General features: G+C 40.4%; 1 protein-coding gene across 1 annotated transcript in view; it reads left to right on the forward strand.

Annotated features, from left to right (window-relative positions):
• The first annotated feature begins 1,043 nt into the window (after nt 1–1,043).
• The window catches only part of LOC137560743 (zinc finger protein 850-like), a 159,759-nt gene continuing 147,371 nt past the window's right edge, over nt 1,044–13,431 (forward strand). The window contains exons 1-2 of the mRNA XM_068271894.1: nt 1,044–1,794; nt 11,542–12,145. Of these exons, the coding sequence (XP_068127995.1) occupies nt 1,044–1,794; nt 11,542–12,145 (1,355 nt within the window). The remainder of the gene's footprint in view (nt 1,795–11,541; nt 12,146–13,431) is intronic.

The raw sequence follows: 13,431 nt of genomic DNA on the forward strand, positions 1-13,431 counted from the left end.
AGCATAATATCAGTGCATTGCTACCCTGATCATCTCTACTTAGACAATGTAATATTTTAAAATAGTGGTAAAACATATTTTGGAGGGCAGTAGTCAAATAAGGACTAAAGACTGAGGGTTGAGAATGAGTGGCCATGTGGTACATTAATCAGAGTCATCTCAGGCTAAGTGGTATGAGGAATAGTGGCATGAACCAGTAACAAAGCACCGCCTGGCAAGGACCTACACAAAGATGCCAACAAGCCTGCTTTTTCATGGCACACGATTCTGGCAGCTGGACAGTGCACATTGCATATAAATAAAAGAGGATTGTGTTCCTTTTCGCAAATTCCTTTTGTAAATGACGATCTAATAAGCCACATTATGGATTATCATGTGCTAGTTCCAAGTGTCTTAAAAAGGATTATCATTTGAAGTGTAGTTTTCTAATAGACTAGAGATGATCGGAAATGCTGATTACTGCTACTGATTTACTCCTTTCACGTCTTTCCGCATTCCACCAAAAATAAATGGTCACGTTCTCTGATTAACTATTCATTGCAAGTCTTCTGAAGTTCTGAAAGGCTTGAAATTACCAAATATCGGTAAATGGAGTTCCGGCGAAAAAAGGCATTATCTGATTGGCTAATTCATTCCAACTTTCTGAGTCTTCTGATTGGCTTAAAATTACCCAGTATCTGTAATGCGGATTTTCCACCAAAATTTTTGCTTAAAATCCGCATTCACTCATTGGTTTATTAACTCTGAGTTATTCTGATTGGCTTAAAATTACTGCATATCATTAAGCGTAATTTCCACATAAGTTTTCACATTTACGCAAAAATCTGCTTCCGCATTGTTATTTCCAAGTACCAAATTCCAATGTGGACATACAGATTTCCAATCTGAAATGCGGCAATTGCATTTTAGTGGAATCTGAATGAGCATCCCTATAATAGAACATTTGTTTTGTTTGATATGCTGTCAGAGCTTCTGGTAATATAGCAACAATAACATATAATATATTCAGTTGCAGGAGCAAAAAGTATCTCCAGCAGCCCATGATGAGTCACAGAGGAGGCAAGCCGCATCACTGCTCAGAGTGTGAGAAAAGCTTCACTTATCAATCACAGCTTATTAGTCATCAGAGGAGTCACACTGGGGAGAGGCCATTTTTCTGCTCAGAGTGTGAGAAAAGCTTCATTTTTCAATCAGACCTTATTAGACACCAGAGGAGACACACTGGGGAGAAGCCATTTTCTTGCCCTGAATGTCAAAAATGTTTCAGTCTCAAGGGAAACCTCATGCTTCATCAGAGGATTCACACTGAAGAGAAGCCCTTTTCCTGCTCAGAATGTGACACATCTTTCACTGAGAAGTCATCCCTTATAAGACATCAGAGGATTCATACTGGAGAGAAGATTTTTTCCTGCTTTGAATGTCAGAAATGTTTTACCACAAAATGCCACCTCATAGAACACCAGAGGATTCACACAGGAGAGAAGCTGTTTCCTTGCTCAGTATGTGAAGAAAGTTTAACTTCCAAAGCAAGCCTCAAATACCACCAGAGGATTCACACAGGAGAGAAGCTGTTTTCTTGCTCTGAATGTGATAAGTCCTTCAGCACTGAACAAGCATTTCGTATACATCTCCGGATTCACACTGGAGAGAAACCATATAAATGTACAGAATGTGATAAAAGATTCTCACAGAATTCAACTCTTACTCGGCATCAGAGAACTCACACAGGAGAAAAGCCATTTAGTTGTTTAGAATGTGACAAGAGCTTCTCACGGCAGTCCCATCTGAGAAGACATCAGAAGATACATGAGCGAGTGGATGTCAGCCTGTAAGCTGTGTTTTAATAAACATATTGCTGTAGCATCACAGGATTATGATTATTGATAAGTAGAACAGATTTATTAATTAACATATGTGATTTGGGGGTTGATGCATTGAAGCTGCAGTAAAATTGCTGTATGCAGACAGTTTACAGCAATATTACCATTACTGCCGGTATCATGTTATCATGAGTTCCATTATTAGTGTGACTCGTGGTACTTGTGGAAAATGATCATTGCTACATTAACATGCTTGTTATCGTAGCAACACCAGCAGTACTTAAACACCACAGGTTGTGCTAATAGCAAAACTTGCAGTAACTTGCTGCCAGTAGTAATGCTAATATTGTTCTGCACTGTCTGCATACAGCAATATTACAGCAGCTTCATGCACCCTGTAGAAGCTTAATCCACCATCACAGACCACAGGACAGACAGAAATTACATTGTTTTTGGTGACATATTAAGTTAATCACAAATGAAGTGAACTATGATCAGCTGGTACATGGAAACCTGGTCATTTTTTTAAATATAAATTTACATTATGTTTCAGTGTGTTATGTACTGTTAGATTTATAATCTGTAACTTGCCCTTAAAGAGACTCAGTGATGAGTATTAGAGTATTTTTTTACTTATCTGGGGCTTCCTCCGTCCCCATAAGCATGGATGCGTCCCTTGCCATCCACCTGCAGTTTCCCGTTCAGCCGTGGGGAGCCCCAGTAATATGCTCAGTGACGTCAATCTGGATCTACTGCGCATGAAGACCCAGACTGGCTTCGGCTGAGTCCCTTATCGGGGCTCACCGCAGCTGAACAAGAGATTGCAGGAGGACAGTGAAGGACACATCTGTGCTTATGGGGCTGGAGGAAGCCCCGGGTAAGTAAAAAAAAAAAAAAACCTCAGTACTCATCTCTGAGTCTCTTAAAAATCTATTGTTTACTTTGATGGAAAGTGATTCTCCATTTTTTTATTTCTGTATTTGCATGAATTATTTAGCATTGGGATTAGATAAATTCTGTCAACTTGGAGTTGAAATATATTTTGAGGCCCTGATTGACATACGGTGGTGGGATAGTTCGAGTTTTTTCTATATATTTTGATTTGATGTGTATTTTATCTGCTGCTAATTGATGGAGGTGGTTATGTGATTTAAGTTTGTTTTAATAAAATATCAGATTTTTTTAAACATTTTTCTGCACTGGAAATATTGTTTGAATTGTTCTTCTATAAGATGTTTCTTCAGTTTCATAAACAACAACATTCTCTATTGAACAAAGATCATCATATCAGAGATTATCCAACTAGATAGCATGGCTCAAATCATTGTGCTGGTCTTTTTATATGTTCTTTCAGGCTGAATTTTTGGGATAGACTTGGTATTCTGCTTTTTTTAGTGGTGTATCTGGGTGTGGTAACTAGGAATGAGTGAGAACACCTCTCTGGTAGTTTCATTTTTTTTCTTGAACTTTGGATGGTTTTGTGATTTTTCTGCAAGACAATTTTACATTAAAGTCAAGGGTAAACTTTGGAGGTCAAATGCATACCAGAATCACCAAAATTGCTAAATATGTTGAAGGATACCAGAGCCAAAAAGCATAGGAGAAACAAGGGAGCAGGCATGTAGCGGGAGCTGTCCTGATGGCCACCACTCCCCCAGTTATCCTTTGTCTTCCTCCTTTCTTACCTAAAGACCCCCAACAGCCTCTTCCGGGTCACCGGGAGTCGCCAGAGTGATGACCATCAGCACAGCTCCCCCTACATGCCTGCACTCCCTGTTTCTTCTATACCTTTCAGCTGTGGTATCCTTAAAGGAGAACAGTGGTAACAAGGGAAGATTTAAAGTGCCCTTAAAGAGGAGCTGTCAGCCATACTGTCTAAAAAAAATCATATATAAGTAGATAAATACTTGCTCTACTTACACAACATATGTATTGAACAGTCCACGTTTTGATTTTAGTGATTTTTCTATAGTAAAAAAATAAGAAAATCATTCTTAGGATTCTCCATTTTGACTTTGTCTATCTTAAAGCCAATTCTGATGTCATTTTCTCTCTTAATCTTTTCTGCCTGATTGTGTATGCATTGCCTGCCCTCCTCCCAGTCTTCAGGCACTCCCACCCAGCTGTGCAATAGAAAGTGCATTGTCTCAGCATGATAAATATTGGTCAATCAGAGAGTAACAGAGTTGTGGGAGGGGAGAACAGGAGGAAAGAGACTTCAGCCAATCAGGCTGCATTAGTTAAGTCTGAGAAGAAGGTAAAGAAGAACAAAAGACAACCCAACATGCCCTGCAACTTCCTTTGTATGGCAATGTACCAACTAAGAGTCAGATAAACTGGGAAATGCTCATTGATCAACAAGAAAAGCAAAAGTAATGTTTAACTTTTGGATTGCCTGGTTAGCATCCCTATTACTTGTTTACCAGATGAAAATAAATAATTGATTTTTGATTTTATGCCTGATAGTTACACTTTAAAGACCTTATGGAAATTTCCCTGAAAATTGGATTTAAAATGACTGTATTTAAAAAAAAATGCAGTAAAATGACAGAATTTGTAGCTGGTTTACAGGGAGCGATTAATCTGTTTATGGGATGTGGGACTGCGAGCAAAGTGCAGCACACAGAGGACAGCACATGCAGATTGTACAACCTACATGATGCAGAGGGTGTACATGAAACATGACATGTTTTTGAAGCAGTAAGATACATACTCTAACCCATTTCCAAAAGGTTAAATGAAATAAAAAACAACAAAGAAAAAGTCCTTTAACCACTTCCCCTCCCTCGAGAGGAGTAACTACGTCCCTGCAAGTTCCCATAACTTCTTGCAGGGGCGCAGCTATCGCGTCTCTCCCCGCCATGCGTTACCACTTGCCCCCCACGCTCGTTACTGCTGCTGATCGTTAGCTGCTACATCAATTAATGGGAACACATATGCACATAACTCGGTATCCATCAGCATCCTGGTCGATACTTTCGTCTGAGTTATTGTGGCTCATATGCTGGAAATTTATATAATACAGATTAAGCCAATGGAGCAGGTAGTTGGAATTGCGTGTGACTCTTGCCAGTGAAACTGATACACACAGGGAAAAACTATTTTCCACTTTTGACAAAGAAATCCAGGTAGAAATAAAATGCCCAGGAGGTTAAATAAATGCATAGTGTTCTTTTCTCATTGCTGGCTGGCATTACACACAGCTCCCCAGTGGGAAAAGGAGGAGGAATTTGTAGTGCTGGGAAGATTCTTAATTTGGATTTATAGAAAGGTGTTGTTTCTCCAAACAAGCTCAGGTGAAGAATATATGCAAAATAAATAGACTCTACAAGCTGGAGAAAAACATTAGTGTTTGAAAGGATCCTTAGTGAATCCTTAGGGAATGTAAATAAACAAGTATTTTGTGTGTGATGCTGTAAAGCTCTCTCTCATTTGTTGTCGGCCATGTTGGCTCTGATTGCCTCTCACTCCTAAACATTATCAGTAAATGTTACTTGTGTACTCTCTAGAAATATTCCTTTTCCAATAATTCTATACAATTCTCAATTTCAAATTTGTTTCTGTATTATTTTATAATATTATAATGTTTAAATTTGAATAATTTAAATGGTGCTACCACATTCATCAGTAATTTTGACAGTATAAAGTCACCACAGACTATCCTTACATGCATTTCCATATCATTTGGTATTCGGCGAAACACTGTGTTTCTCTCAAGTGTGACCCCTGCCGCTCTTGTTGCTGATCATGTTGGCTCTAATGCTGGGCATACACGGGTCATTTTTGCAGCTTGATTAGCCGCCGGATCGACTCTTGCGTCCTCGCGCATCCCCACTCGTTCCCGCCTGCCTGGATCGATTCCCGCTCGTCCCCACGGGTGCTTCCTTGTCTTCCACTTATTTTCCTCTATTGTTCGCCCGCGGGGATCGAGCGCGGAATCGATCCGCCGGGTCATCGGACACGTTGAATATTATCAGTCGAGCCATCAGCGGCTCGATTGATAAAAAAAAATGACCCGTGTATGCCCAGCATAATAGTCTGTTGCTCTTAAACATTATCAGTAAATTCTACTAGTGTAATCTGCACAGATTTTCATTTTACTTTAATTACATAATGTTCTTAATGGTGGTTCTGTATTATTTTATAATGTTAATGTTTACATTTTAAGTATTTATATTGTGCTGACATATTTATCAGTTCATTTGACAGTATATAGTCAGGTCCCTAACTGCCTCTGCTGCAGACATTTTGGTGTCATACCTCACAAGATACTTTTAACTACTAGCCGACCGCGTCACACCGATGGGCGTGACCAGGGGCAAATCCAGGATTTTCAAGGGGGGGGGGATTCCTGATAGGTCTCTTTTGGCAAGCCGCACACTACCGCGCATGCGTTTGCCCACAAAATCCACATGATGCACAGCATTTCTCCACAAAATACAAACAATGGGCAGTGTTTCCCTACAAAATACACATGATGCAGTAGTGTTTCGCCAAAATATATATATTGTGGCAGTGATTAAGTAGCCAGATAACCCCCCTTTATTATGGATAATGAAATTACCCCACCCCTCTTTAGTATAGGTGACCAGATGACCCCCATTTATCACACAGGTAGCAGACCTGAAAATCGAAATGTGGGCAACATTCACCAGAAAATCGCAATGTTTTCAGCAGTGACCAAAAAATCGTAATGTGGGCAGCAGACACCTGAAAGTCGCAATGTGGGCAGCAGTCACCAGAAAATCATAATGTGGGCAGCAGTCACCAGAAAATCGCAATGTGGGCAGCAGTCACCAGAAAATTGCAATGTGGGCAGCAGTGACCAGAAAATTGTAATGTGGGCAGCAGTGACCAGAAAATCGTAATGTGGGCAGCAGTCACCAGAAAATTGCAATGTGGGTAGCAGTCACCAGAAAATCGTAATGTGGGCAGCAGACACCTGAAAATCGTAATGTGGGCAGCAGTCACCAGAAAATTGTAAGGTGGGCAGCAGACACCTGAAAATCGTAATGTGTGCAGCAGTCACCTGAAAATCGCAATGTGGGCAGCAGTCACCAGAAAATCGTAATGTGGGCAGCAGTCACCAGAAAATCGTAATGTGGGCAGCAGACACCAGAAAATCGTAATGTGGGCAGCAGTCACCAGAAAATCGTAATGTGGGCAGCAGACACCTGAAAATCGTAATGTGGGCAGCAGTCACCAGAAAATTGTAAGGTGGGCAGCAGACACCTGAAAATCGTAATGTGTGCAGCAGTCAGCTGAAAATCGCAATGTGGGCAGCAGTCACCAGAAAATCGTAATGTGGGCAGCAGTCACCAGAAAATCGTAATGTGGGCAGCAGACACCAGAAAATCGTAATGTGGGCAGCAGTCACCAGAAAATTGCAATGTGGGTAGCAGTCACCAGAAAATCGTAATGTGGGCAGCAGTCACCAGAAAATCGTAATGTGGGCAGCAGACACCTGAAAATCACAATGTGGGCAGCAGACACCTGAAAATCGCATTGTGGGCAGCAGACACCAGAAAATCGTAATGTGGGCAGCAGACACCAGAAAATCGTAATGTGGGCAGCAGACACCTGAAAATCGTAATGTGGGCAGCAGTCACCTGAAAATCGCAATGTGGGCAGCAGTCACCAGAAAATCGTAATGTGGGCAGCAGACACCTGAAAATCGCAATGTGGGCAGCAGTCACCAGAAAATCGCAATGTGGGCAGCAGTGACCAGAAAATTGTAATGTGGGCAGCAGTGACCAGAAAATTGTAATGTGGGCAGCAGACACCTGAAAATCGCAATGTGGGCAGCAGTCACCTGAAAATCGCAATGTGGGCAGCAGTCACCAGAAAATCACAATGTGGGCAGCAGTGTCCAGAAAATTGTAATGTGGGCAGCAGACACCAGAAAAAAATAAATGACATGCACCTGTGAAAAAAAAAACAATTCACTTACCTGACAGAAGTCTTCTCCTCTCCTGGCATCTGGCACACCGCTCCCAGAATCCCCCTGCAGCACATCTCCCTCGCTGACAAGCAGAGTGCAGGGCTACGGCAAGATGGCTCCCGAAGCCCTGTACTGGAGACACAAATAGTCTCCAGAGCAGGGCTTCGGCAGCCATCGTGCCGTAGCCCTGCTCTGCCTCTCGGGAGATTGCGGGGCTGCGGGGAAGAAGTTCTGCACCTGGCTGGGGGGTCTTGCAATTGATGGCGTCAGCGCTCCCCCCCCCCCCACACACACACGGCTGGCGGGCCCGGGCCCCCCTGCGGCCGATGGGGATCCCGGCGCACACACACATGAGCAGGCAGCAGCTGCACTATAACAGTGGCTGCCGCTGCTCAGATTCAGGAGGCACTTCCGGTCTAGGTGCGAGGGGGTGGTTCCAGACACCCGGAACACCCCCTTCCGTGCGCCATTGGTGACCATGGCGGCAGCCCCAGGACCGTCTAACGCTGATCGGTGTAAAGTCTTGAGGTGGGGATTTGCAAGAGATCTCCACTTGTATGATGGAACTCCGCTCTGCCAATCAGTCTCCCAGCGGTGATCACCGCTAGGAGACTGTTAGATGGCAAAACAGCTGTCTATTTAGTCTATACAGCACTGTGATTTATGGAAGCACTGTACTGGGGACAGCCGTGTGACACGGCTGTCCCTCTGGGATGCAGGAGAGCAATCAGCTTTTATTGGCTGATCGGTCGTCAATAAATGCCATTATTTATTGAAAAAAAACATTTATATAAAAAATAAACATCCTGGGAGCAATCATAGCCCACCCACAGAATGCTCTGTTGGTGGGCAGAAAAGGGGGTGGGGGGAATCACTTGTGTGCTGATGTGTGCAATGTAGCTGCATCTAAGTCAGTCTGGTACTAATGATCCATTGCGCCATCAGCAGGAATGCTCTTTTAAAAGTAGTTTTAATTTAAAAAAAAGTTAAATAGGATATTATGAAATATTGTCAGTGAGAGCAGATCACATGATAGCACAGCTAACAAGTTTTCAAAGTAGGAAAGAGAATTTTGTGCTGTGATGTATGTGTATTTAATAAATTCCGATAATACATATATTTTAGTGTTAACGCTAGAAAATAATAGAAAAAAGTAAATGAATAAGAATAAAGGTTCCATTTTAAGATACGCATATTCACTTCCTATCGTTAAAGGGGTCTATGAAAAACGTGGTGCTATTAAACAATTTTAGAAGATTTGTTTCAGATGGTTGGACGTTCATAAAAATCACCCGATTTAGGTTAACCGAACCCTAATCTGGATTCGGCATAGACAGGTTTGCAGTAATCTGTGATATTTTGTAAATGGTAGTGCTGCTCTGCTCCACTGTATTTGTTTTGTTTTGTTGTACGTGTTTGTGCTGTCCAAATTGGCACCTTTTGTTGTTAAAAATTCAATAAAATTTGACTTTAAAAAAAGATATGCATATTCATATGAGATTTCGAAGAAGATTTTGAGGAGAGTGCTTTCCAAATTTGTGAATTTGGTACTGAACATATTATTATGTATGCATAGAACACTGAAACTGTGCATCCTCTGCTGACCTAATCATTGTGGTTCCATCTATTGTTATGTTATTGAAGAATCTCCAACTTTGGTCAGCTCCTTCCATTTGCCTTTTGTTCATACTGTGGAATGTTAATGAAGTTATCACCTTGCTGGCTCGGGGTTAATTTACATAAAGAGTTCCTGAAACTGTCTTTTAATCATACTGTTAACACACCTTTTGTTGTTAACAAGAAACCCTTTTTAACCAATGGAAAACAACCTCATGCTAGTAAATGGAGACAATTCAAATAAAAGCTGAGTCAGAACTGAGTCAAGCAGCAGAATACCGGAGACTTCCCAGGAATAAGGAGCCCCAGTACTACATCCTACCAGGTAACTATGACTATTGTGATTTACTTAGTTGTAATATTAGTCTAAACACATTGTAGTTAGGATTGTATTGTATTATTTTGCTTTCTTTAGTTTGTATTTTTAAGATAAATTATGTTAATAAGTGTGATATTGCATAAGCCAGTAAGTGTGACTCTTATAACTGGGTAGCACATGTATGGGTTTTATATTGTACAAAAGTGTACCTGTTAGAAGAAGAGCACTAAGGCTAGTGTTAGGCCTGGGCTATAATGGAGATATATTTTGGGGGGAACATGTGATTAAAATATTTAAATTCTTGTTAGTAGTTGCTCTTTATGTCAATTTTGTTTGTTGATTTTAAAATAAAGTGTAAATAATGTTATTGTACATAAAGAGAGTCTGAATAAATCCCACATGCAACATAATTGATTAACAAACTAGGTATTATAAAAGGGTTGTATAGTTTAACCGAGTTCAGTAACCAGTCATGATGTGATATGTAGGTCAGTTATGAGGTAAAATGAATGTATTCATGTGTTGCATTAATGCTGGGAATACACCAAAAGTTTTTTCAGCTGATAGATGTTTTGATAGACATCTTCCGACATGTTCGATCTTATTTTCGATTGTTTTTCTGATCGATTTCTCATAGAAAAGAATGGAAATTGATAAGAAAAGATAAGAACATGGATCAGAAAATCGATTGAAAATAAGATCGGACAGTACATTGACTGATCTCATTGTGTATTGCCAGCATAATATCAGTGCATTGCTACCCTGATCATCTCTATATAGACAATGTAATATTTTAAAATAGTGGTAAAACAAATTTCGGAGGGCGGTAGTCAAATACGACTAAAGACTGAGGGTTGAGAATGAGTGGCCATGTGGTACATTAATCAGAGTCATTTTAGGGTAAGTGGTATGAGGAATAGTGGCATGAAACAGTAACAAAGCAGCACCTGGCAAGCACCTACATAAAGATGCCAACAAGCCTGCTCATGGCACATGATTCTGGCAACTGGAGAGTGCACTTCGCACATAAGTAAAATGTTCCTTTTCGCAAATTCCTTTTGTAAATGACGATCTAATAAGCCACATTATGGATTATCATGTGCTAGTTTCAAGTGTCTCAAAAGGGATTATCATCTGAAGTGTAGTTTTCTAATAGACTAGGGATGATCAGAAATGCTGATTACTGCTACCAATTTACTCCTTCCACGTCTTTCCGCATTCCACCAAAAATAAATGTTCACGTTCTCTGATTAACTTATTCATTGTAAGTCTTCTGAAGTTCTGATTGGCTTGAAATTACCAAATATCGGTAAGTGGAGTTCTGCGAAAAAAGGCATTATCTGATTGGCTAGTTTATTCCGACTTTCTGAGCCTTCTGATTGGCTTAAAATTACCCAATATCGGTAATGCGGGTTTCCGCCAAAATTTTTGCCTAAAATCTGCATTCACTGATTGGTTTATTCATTCTGAGTCTTCTGATTGGCTTAAAATTACTGTATATCATTAAGCAAAATTTCCACATAAGTTTTCACATTTACGCAAAAATCTGCTTCCGCATTATTATTTTCAAGTACCACATTCCAATGTGGAAATACAGATTTCCATTCTGAAATGCGGCAATTGCATTTTAGTGGAATCTGAATGAGCATCCCTATAATAGACCATTTGTTTTGTTTGATACGCTGTCAGAGCTTCTGGTAATATAGCAACAATAACATATAATATATTCAGTTGCAGGAGCAAAAAGTATCTCCAGCAGCCCATGATGAGCCACAGAGGAGACAAGCCGCATCACTGCTCAGAGTGTGAGAAAAGCTTCACTTGTCCATCACATCTTATTATACACCAGAGGAGTCACACCGGGGAGAAGCCATTTTCTTGCCCTGAATGTCAAAAATGTTTCAGTATCAAGGGAAACCTCATGCTTCATCAGAGGATTCACACTGGAGAGAAGCCCTTTTCCTGCTCAGAATGTGACAAATCTTTCTTTGAGAAGTCATCCCTTATAAGACATCAGATTAATCATACTGGAGAGAAGCTTTTTTCCTGCTTTGAATGTCAGAAATGTTTTGCCACAAAATACAGCCTCATAGAACACCAGAGGATTCACACAGGAGAGAAGCTGTATACTTGCTCAGAATGTGAAGAAAGTTTTACTGTCAAAGCAAGCCTTAAACGCCACCAGAGGATTCACACAGGAGAGAAGCTGTTTTCTTGTTTTGAATGTGATAAGTCCTTCAGCACTGAACAAGCATTTCATATACATCTCCGGATTCACACTGGAGAGAAACCATATAAATGTACAGAATGTGATAAAAGATTCTCACAGAATTCAACTCTTACTCGGCATGAGAGAAGTCACACAGGAGAAAAGCCATTTAGCTGCTCAGAATGTGACAAGAGCTTCTCACGCCAGTCAAATCTGAGAAGACATCAGAAGATACATGAGCGAGTGGATGTCAGCCTGTAAACTGTGTTTTAATAAACATATTGCTGTAGCATCACAGGATTATGATTATTGATAAGTAGAATAGATTTATTAATTAACATATGTGATTTGGGGGTTGATGCATTGAAGCTGCAGTAAAATTGCTGTACGCAGACAGTTCACAGCAATATTACCATTACTGCCGGTATGAGGTTATCATGAGTTCCATTATTAGTATGACTCGTGGTACTTGTGGAAAATGATCATTGCTACATTAACAACATTACTAATGCTTGTTATCGTAGCAACACCAGCAGTACTTAAACACCACATGTTGTGCTAATAGCAAAACTCGCAGTAACTTGCTGCCAGTAGTAATGCTAATATTGTTATGTACTGTCTGCATACAGCAATATTACAGCAGCTTCATGCACCCCGTAGAAGCTTAATCCACCATCACAGACCACACACAGACTGAAAGTACATTGTTTTTGGTGACATATTAAGTTAATCACAAATGAAGGAACTGTGATCAGCTGGTACATGGAAACCTGGTCATTTTTTTAAATATAAATGTACATTATGTTTCAGTGTGTTATGTACTGTTAGATTTATAATCTGTAACTTGCCCTTAAAGAGACTCAGTGACGAGTATTAGGGTATATTTTTACTTACCTGGGGCTTCCTCTGTCCCCATAAGCACGGATGCGTCCCTCGCCGTCCACCTGCAGTTTCCCGTTCAGCCACGGGAAGCCCCGGTAATATGCTCAGTGACATCAGTCTGGATCTACTGCGCATGAAGACCCAGACTGGCTTCGACTGAGCCCATTATTGGGGCTCACCGCAGCTGAACAAGAGACTGCAGGAGGACAGCGAGGGACACATTCGTGCTTATGGGGCTGGAGGAAGCCCCGGGTAAGTAAAAAAAAAAACCTCAGTACTCATCTCTGATTCTCTTTAAAATCTGTTATTTACTTTGATGGAAAGTGATTCTCCATTTTTTTATTTCTGTATTTGCATGAATTATTTAGCATTGGGATTAGATCAATTCTGTCAACTTGGAGTTGAAATATATTTTGAGGCCCTGATTGACATACGGTGGTGGGATAGTTCGAGTTTTTTCTATATATTTTGATCTGATGTGTATTTTATCTGCTGCTCATTGATGGAGGTGGTTATGTGATTTAAGTTTGTTTTAATAAAATCTCAGATTTTTTAAAACATTTTTCTGCACTGGAAATATTGTTTGAATTGTTATTCTATAAGATGTTTCTTCAGTTTCATAAACAACATTCTCTATTGAACT

This window comes from Hyperolius riggenbachi, chromosome 3 (genome assembly GCF_040937935.1).
Source record: "Hyperolius riggenbachi isolate aHypRig1 chromosome 3, aHypRig1.pri, whole genome shotgun sequence".
NCBI lineage: Eukaryota > Metazoa > Chordata > Amphibia > Anura > Hyperoliidae > Hyperolius > Hyperolius riggenbachi.